The sequence below is a fragment of the Anarhichas minor genome, unplaced genomic scaffold, assembly GCF_050575085.1.
Source record: "Anarhichas minor isolate MPS153535 unplaced genomic scaffold, ASM5057508v1 ptg000026l, whole genome shotgun sequence".
NCBI classification, from domain to species: Eukaryota; Metazoa; Chordata; class Actinopteri; order Perciformes; family Anarhichadidae; genus Anarhichas; species Anarhichas minor.
Genome location: NW_027466472.1, coordinates 12,584,177 through 12,605,391, shown reverse-complemented (window position 1 = coordinate 12,605,391; position 21,215 = coordinate 12,584,177). Strand labels below are relative to the sequence as shown.

Sequence of the window (21,215 nt, the reverse complement as noted above, 5' to 3'; positions counted from 1 at the left end):
TCAACAGCAACATTCAGAAAAAGTTCATGATAAAACATTCAGTTTCACCTTGTTTAAATATTTATATTTTAAGTTTTTGTACATTAAATGTTTTATTAATTGTAATGTTGTTTTGTGAAAATCCTTTTAAAATTATTTTTTTCTCATTTCACAAATAATGTATCAAGTTCTGAAAATTTAGAAGAAAGTTAATAAATAAAGTAAGCAAATAATAATATAAATGTGTGTTTCTTTCCCTTTTATAAACAAAGTGCTACTTTATTAATATTTATGTGTTGGCATTGTTTAATATGTGATTTAACCACACAAACAACCCATTTGTTAGGCTGAACTGTAATATGAGCTAAAACAGCAAAAAGGTGTAAGGGTATAGAGATAATTAAGAAGATATTTATTGTTTACAATGGTAACTTTAACAGAAGAGAAAATAAATATAGCACTTAGAGCAGAGCATATTGTACACACATTTCACAAAACAAACTTGGACAATAGTTAATCAAAGACCACTGGGTAAGAGCATCCTCTCTCTGACGTACAGTAAACTGACGTACTGTCGGATGGAAGCTTCAATCTGAAAATCTATATTAACCTGTGAAAACACAGTATGCCCACATGAGGACAGTTGAGGGATGGAGATGTCAGCTCTCTTTATTGGTCTGATCCTGTCTCTGGGTTTGTGTGAGCTGAACTCAGCTGTTGCCTTGAATGGTTCTGGGGATGGTGTGAAACAAAGGGCTCGGCTTACAGAGGAGAGGACTGGTGTTGGGCTCAGCACTGAGGCTTCATCGGTTAAATGCAAGCTTCAGGGTACCACTCGTCTGCCTGCATTCTCAATGGATGGTGACTACGTTATTGGTGGTGTTTTGCCCATACACCACTATGCGCACACAGTGAAGCATAACTACACCACCATGCCTGAGCCACATAGATGCTCAGGGAGGTTAGTAAGAGGGAGAAGTGGGGCTAAGAGGATGTTACTCTGTGGGGATGGAAATGTTTTTACCTTTATTTTAATTGTAATGCATTAGTATTTGGCCATAAAAAAGTATGTATTATATTCACAAAATAGTAGAGGATTGGAGGAGATTTTTTTGTATTTGTTAACTGAAAACATTATGAAAAGTAAAATTAGAGTTTAAAATAGCTAACTATCGTTAATCCGTGCATTAAGATTATTGTGCATTTGGGACTGATATCTTATTCCGTGTTGTGCAGGTTGGTGTTCAGTTCTCCCGAATTATGTGTTTTTGGTAAAATTGTGTATTGTCCCCATATGTAGGCCATATTTAAACAGTGTGTGTGTGTGTGTGTTTGTCCTTGTACAGCATTAACTCCCGTCATTTGCGCTTTTCACGCACAATGATCTTCGCCATCGAGGAGATTAACAACACCACAGAGCTGCTGCCGGGCATCAAACTCGGTTATCAGATCTACGACTCGTGCGCCTCAATGCTTGTGGCGGTGCATGTGGCATTCCAGCTATCAAGTGGTCTGGACCCAGTGTTTTACACCGGTGACAATTGCTCACAATCTGGTATGGTGATGGCCATTGTTGGTGAGTCTGGGTCCACACGATCCATCAGCATGTCGCGCATCATCGGGCCCTTTAACGTTCCTCAAGTAAATATTTTGAATTTCTGCAAACTATGCGTTTAACAGACTAGTGCTATTTTTTGCCCTTCCTGTTAAAACATTATACTGTTGTGTTCCTTGAGGTGAGTTACTTTGCCACTTGTGCATGCCTGTCCGATAAGCAGCAGTACCCGACTTTCTTCAGAACAATCCCGAGTGACCAGTTCCAGGCTGACGCTCTGGCCAAACTGGTAAAACACTTTGGTTGGACTTGGATAGGTGCCATCCGATCGGATTCGGATTATGGAAACAATGGCATGGCGTCTTTCCTGGACGCAGCACACAAAGAGGGGATCTGTGTGGAATACTCCGAATCTTTCCATCAGACCCACCCACGTAGCAGGATCCAGAGAGTAGCTGACATTATCCGCAGGTTTCTACGTTCACTGATTATGTGCTTTTGTTCCCTGTGCTCATACTGACCTTCTGCACACAAATCCACAACAATGTTCTGTAAATATAAGATAGAAGAATATTTTCTCATCTTAGATGCACATTGGAAATGTATCTTTTTTTCTGTCATGTGTGTTTATCTCATATTTGTTAATGATCTTTATTATGAAAATACTCAGTGGGACCAAAAACAGTTTTAACTATCTCCATACATATGTACAAATATTTTGTAATATATTTTGTTTATATTGGTATCACACAATCTACTGTAATTTCTCTCCAGGTCAACAGCTGTGGTTGTTGTGGCATTTACATCTCCCGGAGACATGAGGATTCTGCTGGAGGAGCTGTCACTCAAGCCCTCTCCACCTCGCCAGTGGATAGGCAGTGAGTCCTGGGTAACTGACCCAGACATGCTGAGGTTCAGCTTCTGTGCTGGAGCAATCGGATTTGGCATTGAGAAATCTGTCATCCCTGGTCTGAGAGACTTCCTGCTGGACCTCTCTCCCTCTAAAGTGGCGGCCTCTCCAGTGCTTACTGAGTTCTGGGAGGATGAATTCAACTGCAGGCTGGGACAAAGTGAGAAAGTTTGGCTGATCTTTAACATAACTGACACTCACAGATGGGTCTTTGTCTTTGTTGTGCTTTTTTATTCTGTCTGAGTGGAGCAGCAGCTGCTTTAACAACCCAACCCCAGAGTGATTTAAAGTGAAATGTATTGTTATTGAACAAAGACGTGAAGTGAAAATAAGGTGCATCTCTGTTAATAATCTAACTTGATATGAGGATCTTTCAGGTCAAGTTAAGGCACTCTGCTGGCTTGAAGGAGATGTCAACACTAAAGTCCTGAACACAAGCACAAACTAGACAATCTTTAGGCCACCAAGCGAAAAAAAAGTCCAAAAAAATTGTACATTCTAGTATGTATCAGTTACAGTATATATGTAAATATGTATGTTGGTCTAAATATACTGTTGTATTGACGTGGATTACAAATCATTTATTCGTTTGAAAGACATTTAAACAGGTCAAGTCAGTATCCAAATGAAGGAAAAACATTGTTTTGCCTTACAACATGATCTGATATATAGAAGGTTTAAAAAAAAACAGAGCCAGATACAAACTGAAGCAGCAACTATAAAAAATAAATTAAATGAAATCAGCAAAAATGTGCTGTACAAGAAAGTGCTTTTAAATGTAATGGAAAATAAGCATGTTTTATAAGGGAATTAGAAGAATATAGATGTACGACTTTCTACAAAACACGTTTAGCAGGTTAAATGAAACTAAAGAACAACATTATACATAAGAAAGAATGATGTAATTGTCAAGGCTAAAAAAAAACTTCCTGTCTTTGTGTGTTTTTAGGATCAACCACAAAAAAAAATGCGTGTGATGGAACTGAAGACATAGAGACGATCCAGAGCCCCTACACTGACACATCTCAGCTCCGAATCACTAACATGGTGTACAAGGCTGTTTATGCAATAGCACATGCCATTCATAATGCAATGTGTCAGGAAACACACTCTATAACTCAATGTGACAAATTCACCAGCATAAAGTCCAAACAGGTCAGTCAAAACAATTAAGTGAACAACTCCAATGTCCTTGTTTTGCTATACTGAACTGTTTCCTAAATGAAGTACTCATTTTAGTATACAGTACATTGTTTTATTTCTCGCCCTCACCGTCTTCCGTTACTTCGTCCTCACAGGTTCTCACTCAGTTGAAGAAAGTTAAGTTTTCCCAAAATGGTTATGATGTGTCATTTGATGCCAATGGGGATCCTGTGGCCACATACGAGCTGATTAACTGGCAAAAAAGTGAGAGTGGTAGCATTGAGTTGGTGACAGTAGGGCACTACGATGCATCACTGCCGGTGGGCCAGGAATTCCATATCAATAGGAACCTCACCTGGTTGGAGGGTGGCACACAAGTAGGGACCCCAAAATGAATGTTCTAACATATTCCAATTTAAAATTTGGTGATAAGTGTTCTTGGTCCCTGTTCCTCCAGTCCATACTGCTTTGAAGAGATCTGTTCTAAAGTTACAGCATTTTCAGTCTCACATCCCACTAAATAGTTTCAACTAAAGAGTTCCCTTGCTGAGTTGCGGCAGAGGAACAGTAACAAAAAACAGGAATTTGTCCAAAAAGACTAACTTTGGAAGATAACCACTTGCTTTGTCCAAGCCAGACTGCTGAAGCCTCATTTTGGCTTTAGTTGAACTTCAGAACGCATTTTTACACAACAGTATTTTTCCAGCAGTAGCTGCATTGACAAAACACATGTACACAATACACATATTGACATGCAAGTGTTGTTTTTAGACATACTTGAAAAAAATCTTAACCTATCCTTTAATCTTCTGAGTTTCGAAGCACACCTGAATATCTGTGAATTTGTTTGTGTCTATGTGCCAGGTGCCTTTGTCAGTGTGCTCTGATAGCTGTCCTGCAGGAACCCGTAAAGTGCTGCAGAAAGGAAAACCCATCTGCTGTTATGATTGTATTCTGTGTCCTGAGGGAGAGATTAGCAATGCTACAGGTATTGTTTTTCCTACTGCATATCTATTGGACAACATCAAATATCGAGTACGACAGCTAAAAGCCATTTTTTGTTTGTATTTTTTCAGATTCCCCTGAATGTTTCCCTTGTTCCAAGGAATTTTGGCCTAATGCAAAGAGAGACACTTGTCTCCCCAAGCCTGTAGAGTTTCTTTCCTTCAATGAGGGCCTAGGAATCATCCTGGCAGCATTCTCAGTTGGTGGTGCCTGTCTTACCATTATAACAGCGGCTGTGTTCCATCGTCACAGGACATCCCCGATTGTCAGAGCCAACAACTCTGAGCTGAGCTTCCTGCTGCTCTTCTCTCTGACTCTCTGTTTCTTATGCTCATTAACTTTCATTGGAGCACCCTCTGAGTGGTCGTGCATGCTGCGCCACACAGCTTTTGGGATCACCTTCGTCCTCAGTATGTCTTGTGTTCTTGGAAAAACAATAGTAGTGTTAATGGCATTCAAAGCCACTCTCCCAGGTTGTAATGTCATGAAATGGTTTGGTCCTCCACAGCAAAGAATGACTGTAGTGTCTTTAACATCCATTCAAGTTGTAATATGTACTCTTTGGTTGGTTCTTAGTCCTCCTTTTCCAATGAAAAACCTAACCACATACAAGGAGAGGATCATCCTGGAGTGTGCATTAGGCTCAGCTATTGGGTTCTGGGCTGTGCTCGGGTACATCGGCCTGCTGGCTGTCTTTTGCTTTGTGTTAGCTGTCCTAGCCCGGAAACTACCTGATCATTTTAATGAAGCCAAGCTTATAACCTTCAGCATGCTGATATTCTGTGCAGTCTGGGTCACCTTTATCCCAGCATATGTCAGCTCTCCTGGTAAATTTACTGTGGCTGTGGAGATATTTGCCATTCTGGCCTCCAGTTTTGGACTCATATTGTGTATATTTGCTCCAAAGTGTTTCATCATATTGTTTAAGCCCGAGAAAAACACCAAGAAACATTTAATGAACAAAAGTCAATTCTAAAAAAATCTGACTTTTTGAAAAAACTAAGATGGCAGTTGAAGGGACTTTTAATAAACATACATAAGCCACAGCGGGCAAACAGGGATAATTTGTCTCGCATGTGTGCTCTTGGCTAACAATAAACCAATGTCCAGTTGGTACAGTTTCACATATATTCTCACTAGCATAATGTAAATATCAGCATTGTCGATAATCAATCTGTTTCAATTCATCAAATTCAGAATCTAAACATTCCAGTTAAGCTCTCACTCCAACACGTCAAAGAACTGTTCTACACACCTGATTCTCATAACCTGCAGCTTACCTATGTGCACTTCATACATTACTACTCCAATCTATGATCAATGTCAGAACTGCATGTATACAATCACCCTGTGTTTTAGGTAAGAATACAACAAAGACAAAAGACTAGATTGTAGGGGACAGGAAAGACCGAATTCACGGGGCCCTTTTAAGGAAAGGGGCGTAACCCTGGTGACAGGGGGGGTTAAAGGGTGGCAGGAAGTGAATGTGTGTCATGTGTGTATGGATGGAAATAAACGGCCACATCATGCAGCCAAAGGGAATACTCGCCTCGTTTGTTTCCACGCTCCTACATTGGTGACCCTGACTCTCCTGGACGTTTCCAGAAGAGAAGATGACGACGCACGCTGCTTGCATCTTTTGGGAGATGCAAGCAGCGGTGTGGTTTGCTCAAACTGAGGCACAGTTTGCCCTCAGAGACATTACAGCGGACACGACAAAATATTATTATGTCGTGGCGGCTCTCGGCAGTTCGACAGCAGGCAGAGTGGTAAGCATCCTTGAAAATCCTCCAGAGAGGGACAAGTATGATTCCTTGAAAGGCCGGCTGTTGAACATTTTCGGGCTTTCGGACTCTGAGCGGGCTCGCCGGTTGCTTTCTCTGAACGGCCTCGGCGACAGCAAGCCGTCGGAGCTAATGGACAAAATGTTAGCTCTGCAAGGAAAACACGAGCCGGAGTTTCTCTTTACGGAACTTTTTCTGCAGCAGCTCCCGCTGCAGGTGCGGGCCGCTGCGGCCAACACCACGATTACCGATTGTCGGGAGTTGGCCGAGGAGGCCGATAAGTTATTTCTGGCTGGCCAGCAAAGCTACACAGCCGCGTTGAGGCCGGCCCAAGCCACGGCGTGGCCGGGGGAGACAGCAGTCGTCGCCGCAGCAGCAGAAGCGAGCCAACGGCGGGGAGCTACCAGCCTGTGCTATTACCACGCAAGGTTTGGGCCGCGGGCTACAAGGTGCCGTTCACCATGCAGTTTCGGCACGATGGGAAATACCAGGGCCGGCGCTCAGTGACTGCCATGAGCGTCGGTTGGGAAGGCAGGCCTCTGTTCATCCAGGACGACGTTTCCGGGCGGCACTTTCTCTGCGACACGGGGGCGCAGAGGAGAGTTGTGCCTGCATCGCGGGTGGACATGCTGACAAACAGGCAGGGCCCCCCCCTGGAAGCCGCGAACGGTACCCCCATACGCACTTTTGGGACACGGTGCCTGGAGCTGTGTTTTATGGGGCAGCGTTTCAGCTGGGACTTTGTTATTGCCAAAATTGCCATTCCCCTGCTTGGCGTGGATTTCCTATGTACTTATGGACTATTGGTGGACGTCAAGGGCCGCCGCCTGATAAACACTGTGACTTTTTGTTCTTACCCATGTACACTAAGTGGAGCGGGCTCTACCAGGTTGACTAGCATGCTTGCAGCGGCTGATGAGTTTCTGCGTCTGCTGGCCGAGTTCCCAGACCTCTCGCAGCCCACCTTCTCGTCCTCCACGGTCAAGCATGGGGTGGAGCATTACATCTCTACCACCGGCCTACCGGTACATGCCCGGGCCCGGCGCCTAGATCCGGCAAAGCTCACCATCGCCAAGACAGAGTTTGAAAACATGGAGCGCCTGGGCATCATTCGCCGCTCCTACAGTCCGTGGGCTTCACCCCTGCACATGGCCCCGGAGCCTGGGGGCGGGTGGCGCCCATGTGGAGATTATCGCCGGCTCAACGATGCAACGATCCTGGACCGCTATCCGGTTCCACATATTCAAGACTTTTCTTCCCACTTGTCGGATAGCGTGGTGTTTTCAAAAGTGGACCTGGTACGAGGTTACCATCAAGTGCCCGTTCACCCGCTGGACATTCCCAAGACTGCGCTGATCACTCCATTCGGCCTGTTTGAGTTCTTGAGGATGCCGTTTGGCCTAAAAAATGCAGCGCAGACGTTCCAGCGTCTAATGGACACGGTGCTGAGGGACCTGCCGTTCCTGTTCGTCTACCTGGATGACATCCTGGTGGCCAGTTTGTCAAGGGCGGAGCATATGTCTCACCTCCGGACTCTGTTTGAGTGACTCAGCCAGCACGGGTTGATCATCAACTGGCTAAGTGCCAGTTTCGGTTGACCACCATTGACTTTCTGGGACACCGCATCACAAAGGATGCGGCGGTTCCCCTTCCATCAAAGGTGGAGGCAGTGGCTAACTTTACACGGCCACTCACAGTGAGGGCCCTGCAGGAGTTTTTAGGCATGGTGAACTTTTACCATCGCTTTATCCCTCGAGCAGCGCAAGTGATGCGGCCCCTGTACGAAGCCCTGAAGGCCAACGCCATCAAACAGGCTGTGGACTGGACCGAAGAGAGGGAACTTGCCTTTGTTGACGCTAAAACAGCTCTGGCAAATGCGACAATGCTGGCACACCCGTCACATAAGGCTCCGATTGCCATCAGCACGGACGCTTCGGACAATGCTGTGGGCGCGGTGCACGAGCAGTGGGTGAGAGGGGCGTGGCAACCGCCTTGCTTTCTTCAGTCGATAGTTGCGGCCTAATGAGCGGAAGTACAGCACTTTCGATCAGGAGCTCCTCGGCCTCTTTCTGGCCATTCGGCATTTTCGGTTCCTGCTCGAGGCTCGGCCGTTCACGGCGTTTGTGGATCACAAGCCACTGACGTTTGCCATGAGTAAGGGCGCCGAACCATGGTCCGCACGCCAGCAGCACCAGCTCACCTTTATATCAGAGTTTACCACGGATCTACAGCATGTAACGGGCAAGGAAAACCTGGTCGCAGACTGTCTCTCCAGGGCCGTCACCGGGGCTGTCCAGTTAGGATTGGACTATAACAAGATGGCTGGGGATCAGGTTTCAGACCCGGGCATCCAGGAGTTGAGGACTGAACTTACGGGACTGCGGTTGGAGGAGGTCCCGTTTGCCAAAACTGGCGCTACGCTCCTGTGTGACGTCTCCACAGGCCAGCCACGGCCGGTTGTTCCCGACGAATGGAGACAACAGGTTTTCAATGCTATTCATGGGCTGTCACACCCTGGCAAGAGGGCGTCTCAGAAGTTGGTGGCAGCAAAGTTTGTCTGGGACGGGCTGAAAAAGGATATACGGAGGTGGGCCGGGACTTGTGTGGTGTGCCAGCGCTCCAAGGTGCACCGTCACATAAAGACCCCTTTAGCGCAGTTCTTGGTTCCAGAAAGGAGGTTCGATCACGTGAATGAGGACTTGGTAGGACCTTTGCCCCCATCCCGTGGTTTCACACATCTCCTCACAATGGTAGACCGAACCACTCGTTGGCCAGAAGCTGTTCCATTGTCATCAACAACAGCGGATGAGGTGGCTCGGGCGTTTATTCAGGCTTGGGTCGCCCAAGCCTGAATAACGCTGACATTTCCTCGGACCGAGGCCCGCAGTTTACATCAGAGCTGTGGGATGCAGTTGCAGGAAGCCTAGGGGTGAAGCTCCATCGCACTACTGTCTACCACCCACAGGCTAATGGGTTATGCGAGCGGTTCCACCGGTCGATGAAAGCTGCTCTCCGCGCCAGCCTAAAAGACAGCAATTGGGTGGACAGACTTCCCTGGGTCATGTTGGGGCTTAGGACAGCCCCCAAGGAGGATCTGCAGGCTTCATCGGCTGAGCTGGTTTATGGACAGCCACTGCGGGTCCCGGGGGAGTTTATCCCCAAAGTCACAGACCCTTGGTCTGCAACCCAGCAGCGGGAAACGCTCCTGGAAAAAGCCAGGCTGTTCAAACCGGTGCCCACGTCGCAGCACGGCCTTCCACAGTCATACGTTCCGTCCAGCCTCAGGTCAGCGGAGTATGTTTTCGTTTGCCAGGACGGCCACCGTGGACCCTTTCAACCCCCCTACGTCGGGCCATTTCGGGTGCTGGAGACCGGAGACAAAACCTGCAAGGTCGACATGGGTGGTAGGCTGGAATACGTGTCGGTAGACCGCCTTAAACCAGCAAATCTGGACCTGGACCAACCGGTAAGGTTGGCTGAACCCCCACGGCGGGGGCGGCCTCGGGCCCTCCCACCACAACACGACAGGACCCGGAGGGTTCCTGCAACGGTGGTCCTGCCTCCCGCCCCAGAGACACGGAGTCGGGCTGGTCGGTTGATTCGGGCTCCGAGACATTAATAGTTTTGGGACTAACCTCTGGAGTTGGTGAATTCTGGGGGGGCGCATGTAGGGGACAGGAAAGATCGAATTCACGGGGGTCCTTTAAGGAAAGGGGCGTAACCCTGGTGACAGGGGGGGTTAAAGGGTGGCAGGAAGTGAATGTGTGTCATGTGTGTATGGATGGAAATAAACGGCCACATGGTGCAGCCAAAGGGAATACTCGCCTCGTTGTTTGTTTCCACGCTCCTACAAGATTATGCTTCAACAGCAACATTCAGTATAAAGTTAATGATAAAACATTCAGTTTTCATCTTGTTTAAATATTTACATTTGAAGTTGTTGTACATTAAATGTTTTATTAATTGTAATGTTGTTTTGTGAAAATCCTTTTAAAATCTTTTTTTTTTCTTATTTCACAAATATTATTTGATCTAGTTCTGAAAATATAGAAGAAAGTTAATAAATAAAGTAAAAAATGATTTATATAAATGTGTTTCTTTCTCTTTTATAAACTTAGTGCTACTTTATTAATATTTATGTGTTGGCATTATTTAATATGTGATTTAACCACACAAACAACCCATTTGTTAGGCTTAACTGTAATATGAGCTAAAACACAGCAAAAAGGTGTAAGGGTAAAGAGATAATTAAGAAGATATTTAGTATTTACAATGGTAACTTTCAAAGAAGAGAAAATAAATATAGCATTTAGAGCAGAGTATATTGTACACACGTTTCACAAAAAAAACTTGGACAATAGTTAATCAAAGACCACTGGGTAAGAGCATCCTCTCTCTGACGTACAGTAAACTGACGTACTGTCGGAGGAAAGCTTCAATCTGAAAATCTATATTAACCTGTGAAAACACAGCATGCCCACATGAGGACAGTTGAGGGATGGAGATGTCAGCTCTCTTTATTGGTCTGATCCTGTCGCTGGGTTTGTGTGAGCTGAACTCAGCTGTTGCCTTGAATGGTTCTGGGGATGGTGTGAAACAAAGGGCTCGGCTTACAGAGGAGAGGACTGGTGTTGGGCTCAGCACTGAGGCTTCATCGGTTAAATGCAAGCTCCAGGGTACCACTCGTCTGCCTGCATTCTCAATGGATGGTGACTACGTTATTGGTGGTGTTTTGTCCATACACCACTATGCGCACACAGTGAAGCATAACTACACTACCATGCCTGATCTAATAACATGCTCAGGGAGGTTAGTAAGTGAGATGTGGGGCTAAGAGGATGTTACTCTGTGGGGATGGAAATGTTTTGATTTGTACTTTTGTATGTGTTTTACTGAAAACGTTAAAAAATGTTTCACATAAAATGCCAAATCAATATTTGTCTTTACAATTTTAGTTATCATATTTACTACAATAGTAGAGTGTGACTATATAGAGATGACCATTTTTGTGTTTTTTAACTGGTGATATTAAGTTTATCAATATTTATTCTTATTAAACAGTATAAACTCAAAGTAAGAGTTTAGGTTTAGTTGTCTATTGCATTAAAATCCACATGAATTTTGGACTACTATCGTATACTATTTTTGTTTCCTGTTTATTTTGGTGTTCAAGCAATTCTTTGATGTAATTGTGGATGATAGATGCAGTGCAGCCATCTCTTCTTGTCCATAACTTTGAATTGCGATTCTCCTAAATTATTTATTTCTTTTGAATTAGTCAATTTTCCTCATCATATGTAAGCCATATTTTAAACAGTGACACGTGTGTCTGTGTGCAGCATTGATGCCCGTGAACTGCGCTTTTCACGCACAATGATCTTCGCCATAGAGGAGATTAACAACAGCACGGAGCTGCTGCCGGGCATCAAACTCGGTTATCAGATCTACGACTCGTGCGCCTCTGTGCCTGTGGCGGTGCATGTGGCATTCCAGCTATCAAGTGGTCTGGACCCAGTGTTTTACACCGGTGACAATTGCTCACAATCTGGTACGGTGATGGCCATTGTTGGTGAGTCTGGGTCCACACCATCCATCAGCATGTCGCGCATCATCGGGCCCTTTAACATTCCTCAAGTAAATATTTTGAATTTCTGCAAACTATGTGTTAAACAGACCAGTGCTATTTGTTGCCCTTCCTGTTAAAACATTACACTGTTGTGTTCCTTTAGGTGAGCCACTTTGCCACTTGTGCATGCCTGTCCGATAAGCAGCAGTACCCGAGTTTCTTCAGAACAATCCCGAGTGACCAGTTCCAGGCTGACGCGCTGGCCAAACTGGTAAAACACTTTGGTTGGACTTGGATAGGTGCCATCCGATCGGATTCGGATTATGGAAACAATGGCATGGCGTCTTTCCTGGACGCAGCACACAAAGAGGGGATCTGTGTGGAATACTCCGAATCTTTCTATCGGACTCACCCACGTAGCAGGATCCAGAGAGTAGCTGACATTATCCGCAGGTTTCTACGTTCACTGATTATGTGCTTTTGTTCCCTGTGCTCATACTGACCTTCTGCACACAAATCCACAACAAAGTTCAGTAAAATATGAAATGGAAGATCATTTTCTTATCCTCGTGTTAAATTGGAAATGTATTTTTTGGTTAATTTCTCTCATATGAAGGCCTAATACTGATGTTGTTATAGAAGTGGAGCAATACTGCACATTAACACACACAAAAATAAAGTATCTCATATGTATTTGTGTTAATTATCTTGATAAATCATTTTAAAAGTTATTTTTTTCATATTGGTATTATACAATGCACCATAATTTCTCTCTAGGTCGACAGCTGTGGTTGTTGTGGCATTTATGACCTCCGGAGACTTGAGGATTCTGCTGGAGGAGCTGTCAATCAAGCCCTCTCCACCTCGCCAGTGGATAGGCACTGAGTCCTGGGTAACTGACCCAGACATGCAGAGGTTCAGCTTCTGTGCTGGAGCAATCGGATTTGGCATTGAGAAATCTGTCATCCCTGGTCTGAGAGACTTCCTGTTGGACCTCTCTCCCTCTAAAGTGGCGGCCTCTCCAGTGCTTACTGAGTTCTGGGAGGATGAATTCAACTGCAGGTTGGGACAAAGTGAGAAAGTTTGGCTGATTTTGCTGATTTTTAACATAACAGACAACCACAGTTTGGTCCTTGTGTGTTCCGGTATTTTTTTCATAGTCTAATCAAAGCTTTGTGTGTTAAAATGTTAACAGCTGCTTAAACTGTAGATTAATAGAGAAATCTATTGATATTGAACAAAGACATGTTATGGCCATAAGGTGCATCTCTTTGAATAATGTCTGTTTTTGTGGTTTGTATGAATTTGGCTGCACTAGTTTCACAAAGTCAACACTGAAGCCCTGAACAAAAGCACACATTAAATTGACAGTCTCCAGGCCACCAAGCTTAATAAAGTACAAACAGTTTTACGTAGCCTCCTTGCTTGTATCAGTTACAGGTATATATATAAGTATTCATGTAGTTCTAAGCTATTTTACTGACAGTGATTTCAGATAATTAATTTATTTGAAATAAATTTATTTATCATGTCAGTATCTAATTAAAGGAAAATACCTTTTTGAATGGTATACAGACGAGTAATTGTCTGGTGACTGAGCTGGTTACATGTAGGTAAAAATAAATAATTGGGCCAGATAAAAAGACGTGTGCAAAACAGTGCTTTGACATATAATGCAAAGTAAAGTTTTACTTTATTTACTACAAATTAAAACAATGCAAGTATATACATTTTTGCAAGGTACATTTTGCAGGTTAGATAAAACAAAAACAAAACAAAAAAGAAAAACATACAGATGAATTATAATTTTATATTGTCAAGCCTAATAAATTACCTTTCTTTGTTTTTAGGATCAGCCACAGAAAAAAATGCGTGTGATGGAACTGAAGACATAGAGACGATCCAGAGCCCCTACACTGACACATCTCAGCTCCGAATCACTAACATGGTGTACAAGGCTGTTTATGCAATAGCACATGCCATTCATAATGCAATGTGTCAGGAAACACACTCTATAACTCAATGTGACAAATTCACCAGCATAGAGCCCGAACAGGTCAGTCAAAACAAATATGTCAACACCACTACGTCCCTTTTTCTCTATAGTGTACCTTTTTTGAAATCATATATTCATTTTATCTTACATTGTTTCAAATATCTTTCTCATTGTCTTCTTTTACTTCGTCCTCACAGGTTCTTACTCAGCTGAAAAATGTTCATTTTTCCCAAAACGGTTATGATGTGTCATTTGATGCCAACGGGGATACTGAGGCCACATATGAGCTGGTTAATTGGCAAAAAACTGAGACTGGCTACATTGAGTTGGTAACAGTAGGGCACTATGATGCATCACTGCCTGTGGGCCAGGAATTCCGAATCAACAGGAACCTCACCTGGGTGGAGGGTGGCACACAAGTAAGGCATTTAAAAGCAATGTTCAAATTCTAACTTAAAGGCGCAGTGTGTACGATTTAGTGGCATCTAGTAGTGTGTTGCAGATTGAAACCAACTAAATACATCTCTGCTCACCCCTCCCTTTCCAAGTGTGTTGGAGATATACGGTGGCCTTCAGGTAGGGAGAGTTATCTTTAGCTATGAGCTACTATTATCTATACTCTTCTTTTCTACATGACTAAATAATTGCTCTTAAAAAGTAGAATTTTTAAAAACAAATAAATCCATAACAGGATTAGAATGTATAATTAAAATATATCCAAATATTGTTTATAGGGCAGCAACAGTTACGTTTACAAAACAATGTCCATATTTAAAAAATCATTAATACTTCACTGAAAACAAATGTAAAATGTTATTAAAATAAATAACACTTCTGAGTGAAGTTTATAAAGATGAAAAACAAGTCATTCCTCCTGGCTGCTTTGTTTCAGCCAGCAGAAAAGTAAAAAAAAAAAAAGAAAGAGCATTTGGCTGATCATGCAAGCTGTGCATGCATGCTTAGTTTCAGGTTATTATACACTTATTACAACATTGTTATGAATATTGTATTCCATTACTGCAAATTAATGTATTCCAATGTAATAAATAATGTAAGCATATTTTTAGTATGAAATTCTACCAGGAAATTCTTCCTTCATAATTCCAAAAATGTTCCCCTGCTGAGCCATGAAAGAGGGATAGTATTACAAAGAAGGAATGTATGCTAAAAAGACTAAGAAAACAAGAGTTATGATATTGTAACCTTAATTCTATAAGCACAGGTGGAGCCCTCTACTGTACTCCATAGGTAATAGTCTCCCTCAATCACAAGCATGCCTTCGCCCACTTAAAAATTACATTAACGTAGCTGGCTAATCAGGATATGTATACCAAAATACGTGCAGACCCAACAGTATATAAGGCAGCACAATATCCTACAGTCTCTTCAGCCAGAGGGCTTTGACCTAGGGTTAAAATATTGTAACCTTTCTTCTCACTCACAAAGTCACGCCCTGTCGCCACATAACATTGACCCAGGCACATTGATCCTGACTGGCGAAAAACTAGTTGCCACAGTCCACCTACTTCTTTATTACGTGGGCTACCACATCAGAGAAGTAGGGGGCCTCAGCCAACCCAGGTAGTACATGATTGAACTGGTTGGAGCAATGGCGTAACCCTGCAGGGGTCAAAAGACAAGCAGTAGACATGCTGCACATTACATTCCGAGACTGCCACGCTGCGTGAAGAGTGTGTACGGACAACAGTTCGAGAGTCCCTTGCCTTCTTGGGAGATGCACTTACAAAGCCGTCCTTCCAGTCATTTCTTGGAAAGGGTTTTAATGGCCACACCATCCCCAAAGTACACAAACAGCTGTTCAGTGCCCCTGATGGGGTCCGTGGGTTCAACATTACACACCAACGCACGAACAGGGCAAAACAGGTGTTTTTTAGCCTCCCCGTCCCTGGCATGGGGTAGAAGACAAAAAGCAGCCATTTCCATAACCCTCAACCTGAAGGAACTACTTAAGTTATTGAAAACAAAAGAAAGTTTTGGTCTCAAAATAGCCAAGATCACTACGAAACAGCAAGTAACTGGGGTGCACCGACAGGGCAGTCAGTTCAAACACACTTAGCTGACGTCAATGCAAACAGGAAAGCTGTCTTGAATGATAATGCCTTCCGAGAAGGGCGCTCCAGAGGCTTAAAAGGATGCTACACCAAAGCCTCAAGCACCAAAAGTAGTTGCTATTGTGGGGAGGAGGCACATATCACCAGGCATTGTCTCCTGATCCCTGCAAGAACTGCTACACAAGAGGGTAGCCAAAGAGCGGTCTGTTGCCAAAACCCTCATAGCAGGTAGAAATGGCTGCTGGATACAACTAAATAGTGGCACGAGACAGCTCCCTATGCACCGAACATTGCTAAAAGGAGAGAAAATAACCAAATGCACAAGACAGGGGATCTACCAAACCTTTCCTCACACCAAGGTTGGAACTCCAACCATTTCACTCTTTAACAGGCAGCGTTGGATCCTGCTCTTGCAGCCTGGATGGTCTGCACAGCCTATCCTACTCAGAAGCCCAAACTGGAGAAGATGGCCCAGAGTGGGCAGCGCATCCATTGCATTGGCTCCTGAGACAGAGCCTCCCCAAAAGGGGGGACAGTTCAAGGCTGGGGCGCCATCATCAGAGTCATTTCTGCATACAACGGTTCTATGCGACGACCTGAGGCTAACATAATGACCGACGACTGCTACAGACTCAACCTCTTGTCAAGCTCTTTGCATGGTCCCCTCTGAGGCATTTGAAGAAGACGTTGTGAAAAACCGCCCAGGCAAAAAAGGCCGAGACATGACGGGCACTGACGATGCATGACGGGCAGCGGCGACTCCATCCGTGGAGATGGGCAGTCATGGTCAATTCAGTGAAAACAAAAAGATAACTCAGCGGGGGATGTGCTAGCTTCTATACTGTGAGGTCCAGACATATTCTGGTTAGCATGTCCTGATTGGCCGGCTATGCTTATGCAAATTTGTAAATCAGTGGTGAAAGACGTGCTTGTGATTGGAGGAGAGTATTACCCATATAGTCTAGTAGAGGGTGGAGCCTGTGTGAGTGCGAACAAAAACAATAAGCGACTGTGTGAGTTAGAAACACTATATTTGTCCAACTCAAACTCACATTAGATTCAGATCATTTTAAGAATGCATTTTTACACACAAACTGTGGATTTTGTCGCTGAGCAGTTATATTGAGATGGCTTTAGGAGGGTTTACAGTTTGGTTACAGTGATTAATAAAGCTTTCACTCAACATATTGGCATGTAATAATTGTTTTTAGACTGACTTGAAAAATGCTAACCTATCCTCTAATCCTCAGAGCTTTGTAGCAGACCTAAATATGTATGACTTTGTTTGTGTCTATGTGCCAGGTACCTGTGTCAGTGTGCACCGACAGCTGTCCTCCAGGAACTCGTAAAGTGCTGCAGAAAGAAAAACCAATCTGCTGTTTTGATTGTATACCGTGTCCTGAGGGAGAGATTAGCAATGCTACAGGTATTGTTTTACCAAATGCATATCTATTGGACAATATCAAATATCGAGTACGACAGCTAAAAGGTTTGGTCCTCCACAACAAAGAATGACTGTAGTGTCTTTCACGTTCATTCAAGTTGTACTATGTACTCTTTGGTTGGTTCTTAGTCCTCCTTTTCCAATGAAAAACCTAACCACATACAAGGAGAGGATCATCCTGGAGTGTGCATTAGGCTCAGCTATTGGGTTCTGGGCTGTGCTCGGGTACATCGGCCTGCTGGCTGTCTTTTGCTTTGTGTTAGCTGTCCTAGCCCGGAAACTACCTGATCATTTTAATGAAGCCAAGCTTATAACCTTCAGCATGCTGATATTCTGTGCAGTCTGGGTCACCTTTATCCCAGCATATGTCAGCTCTCCTGGTAAATTTACTGTGGCTGTGGAGATATTTGCCATTCTGGCCTCCAGTTTTGGACTCATATTGTGTATATTTGCTCCAAAGTGTTTCATCATATTGTTTAAGCCCGAGAAAAACACCAAGAAACATTTAATGAACAAAAGTCAATTCTAAAAAAATCTGACTTTTTGAAAAAACTAAGATGGCAGTTGAAGGGACTTTTAATAAACATACATAAGCCACAGCGGGCAAACAGGGATAATTTGTCTCGCATGTGTGCTCTTGGCTAACAATAAACCAATGTCCAGTTGGTACAGTTTCACATATATTCTCACAAGCATAATGTAAATATCAGCATTGTCGATAATCAATCTGTTTCAATTCATCAAATTCAGAATCTAAACATTCCAGTTAAGCTCTCACTCCAACACGTCAAAGAACTGTTCTACACACCTGATTCTCATCACCTGCAGCTTACCTATGTGCACTTCATACATTACTACTCCAATCTATGATCAATGTCAGAACTGCATGTATACAATCACCGTGTGTTTTAGGTAAGAATACAATAAAGACAAAAGACTAGATTGTAGGGGACAGGAAAGACCGAATTCACGGGGCCCTTTTAAGGAAAGGGGCGTAACCCTGGTGACAGGGGGGGTTAAAGGGTGGCAGGAAGTGAATGTGTGTCATGTGTGTATGGATGGAAATAAACGGCCACATGGTGCAGCCAAAGGGAATACTCACCTCGTTGTTTGTTTCCACGCTCCTACATTGGTGACCCTGACTCTCCTGGACGTTTCCAGAAGAGAAGATGACGACGCACACAGTTTCACTCAAACTACCGGAGTTTTGGGAGACGCAAGCAGCGTTGTGGTTTGCTCAAACTGAGGCACAGTTCGCCCTCAGAGACATTACAGCGGACACGACAAAATATTATTATGTCGTGGCAGCTCTCGGCAGTTCGACAGCAGGCAGAGTGGTAAGCATCCTTGAAAATCCTCCAGAGAGGGACAAGTATGATTCCTTGAAAGGCCGGCTGTTGAACATTTTCGGGCTTTCGGACTCTGAGCGAGCTCGCCGGTTGCTTTCTCTGAACGGCCTCGACGACAGCAAGCCGTCGGAGCTAATGGACAAAATGTTAGCTCTGCTAGGAAAACACGAGCCGGAGTTTCTCTTTACGGAACTTTTTCTGCAGCAGCTCCCGCTGCAGGTGCGGGCCGCTGCGGCCAACACCACGATTACCGATTGTCGGGAGTTGGCCGAGGAGGCCGATAAGTTATTTCTGGCTGGCCAGCAAAGCTACACAGCCGCGTTGAGGCCGGCCCAAGCCACGGCGTGGCCGGGGGAGACAGCAGTCGTCGCCGCAGCAGCAGAAGCGAGCCAACGGCGGGGAGCTACCAGCCTGTGCTATTACCACGCAAGGTTTGGGCCGCGGGCTACAAGGTGCCGTTCACCATGCAGTTTCGGCACGACGGGAAATACCAGGGCCGGCGCTCAGTGACTGCCATGAGCGTCGGTTGGGAAGGCAGGCCTCTGTTCATCCGGGACGACGTTTCCGGGCGGCACTTTCTCTGCGACACGGGGGCGCAGAGGAGAGTTGTGCCTGCATCGCGGGTGGACATGCTGACAAACAGGCAGGGCCCCCCCCTGGAAGCCGCGAACGGTACCCCCATACGCACTTTTGGGACACGGTGCCTGGAGCTGTGTTTTATGGGGCAGCGTTTCAGCTGGGACTTTGTTATTGCCAAAATTGCCATTCCCCTGCTTGGCGTGGATTTCCTATGTACTTATGGACTATTGGTGGACGTCAAGGGCCGCCGCCTGATAAACACTGTGACTTTTTGTTCTTACCCATGTACACTAAGTGGAGCGGGCTCTACCAGGTTGACTAGCATGCTTGCAGCGGCTGATGAGTTTCTGCGTCTGCTGGCCGAGTTCCCAGACCTCTCGCAGCCCACCTTCTCGTCCTCCACGGTCAAGCATGGGGTGGAGCATTACATCTCTACCACCGGCCTACCGGTACATGCCCGGGCCCGGCGCCTAGATCCGGCAAAGCTCACCATCGCCAAGACAGAGTTTGAAAACATGGAGCGCCTGGGCATCATTCGCCGCTCCTACAGTCCGTGGGCTTCACCCCTGCACATGGCCCCGGAGCCTGGGGGCGGGTGGCGCCCATGTGGAGATTATCGCCGGCTCAGCGATGCAACGATCCTGGACCGCTATCCGGTTCCACATATTCAAGACTTTTCTTCCCACTTGTCGGATAGCGTGGTGTTTTCAAAAGTGGACCTGGTACGAGGTTACCATCAAGTGCCCGTTCACCCGCTGGACATTCCCAAGACTGCGCTGATCACTCCATTCGGCCTGTTTGAGTTCTTGAGGATGCCGTTTGGCCTAAAAAATGCAGCGCAGACGTTCCAGCGTCTAATGGACACGGTGCTGAGGGACCTGCCGTTCCTGTTCGTCTACCTGGATGACATCCTGGTGGCCAGTTTGTCAAGGGCGGAGCATATGTCTCACCTCCGGACTCTGTTTGAGTGACTCAGCCAGCACGGGTTGATCATCAACTGGCTAAGTGCCAGTTTCGGTTGACCACCATTGACTTTCTGGGACACCGCATCACAAAGGATGCGGCGGTTCCCCTTCCATCAAAGGTGGAGGCAGTGGCTAACTTTACACGCCCACTCACAGTGAGGGCCCTGCAGGAGTTTTTAGGCATGGTGAACTTTTACCATCGCTTTATCCCTCGAGCAGCGCAAGTGATGCGGCCCCTGTACGAAGCCCTGAAGGCCAACGCCATCAAACAGGCTGTGGACTGGACCGAAGAGAGGGAACTTGCCTTTGTTGGCGCTAAAACAGCTCTGGCAAACGCGACAATGCTGGCACACCCGTCACATAAGGCTCCGATTGCCATCAGCACAGACGCTTCGGACAATGCGATGGGCGCGGTGCACGAGCAGTGGGTGAGAGGGGCGTGGCAACCGCCTTGCTTTCTTCAGTCGATAGTTGCGGCCTAATGAGCGGAAGTACAGCACTTTCGATCGTGAGCTCCTCGGCCTCTTTCTGGCCATTCGGCATTTTCGGTTCCTGCTCGAGGCTCGGCCGTTCACGGCGTTTGTGGATCACAAGCCACTGACGTTTGCCATGAGTAAGGGCGCCGAACCATGGTCCGCACGCCAGCAGCACCAGCTCACCTTTATATCAGAGTTTACCACGGATCTACAGCATGTAACGGGCAAGGAAAACCTGGTCGCAGACTGTCTCTCCAGGGCCGTCACCGGGGCTGTCCAGTTAGGATTGGACTATAACAAGGTGGCTGGGGATCAGGTTTCAGACCCGGGCATCCAGGAGTTGAGGACTGAACTTACGGGACTGCGGTTGGAGGAGGTCCCGTTTGCCAAAA

At 45.4% G+C, this 21,215-nt stretch overlaps 2 protein-coding genes across 2 annotated transcripts; both read left to right on the top strand.

Annotated features, from left to right (window-relative positions):
- Positions 1-806: 806 nt before the first annotated feature.
- LOC142959374 (vomeronasal type-2 receptor 1-like) lies at positions 807-7,923 on the top strand. Its single transcript, XM_076100626.1, has 10 exons — positions 807-940; positions 1,326-1,620; positions 1,716-2,005; positions 2,309-2,604; positions 3,394-3,599; positions 3,743-3,964; positions 4,452-4,575; positions 4,664-5,557; positions 6,198-6,629; positions 6,677-7,923. The coding sequence occupies exons 1-10, from the start codon at positions 834-836 to the stop codon at positions 7,921-7,923; spliced, it is 4,113 nt and encodes a 1,370-aa protein (XP_075956741.1). The 5' UTR covers positions 807-833.
- Positions 7,924-11,078: 3,155 nt separating this feature from the next.
- On the top strand, positions 11,079-20,353 carry LOC142959372 (vomeronasal type-2 receptor 1-like). The gene is made up of 11 exons (XM_076100625.1): positions 11,079-11,185; positions 11,716-12,010; positions 12,106-12,395; positions 12,720-13,015; positions 13,377-13,382; positions 13,793-13,998; positions 14,136-14,357; positions 17,313-17,436; positions 17,493-17,972; positions 18,616-19,059; positions 19,107-20,353. The coding sequence occupies exons 1-11, from the start codon at positions 11,079-11,081 to the stop codon at positions 20,351-20,353; spliced, it is 3,717 nt and encodes a 1,238-aa protein (XP_075956740.1).
- Positions 20,354-21,215: the final 862 nt, after the last annotated feature.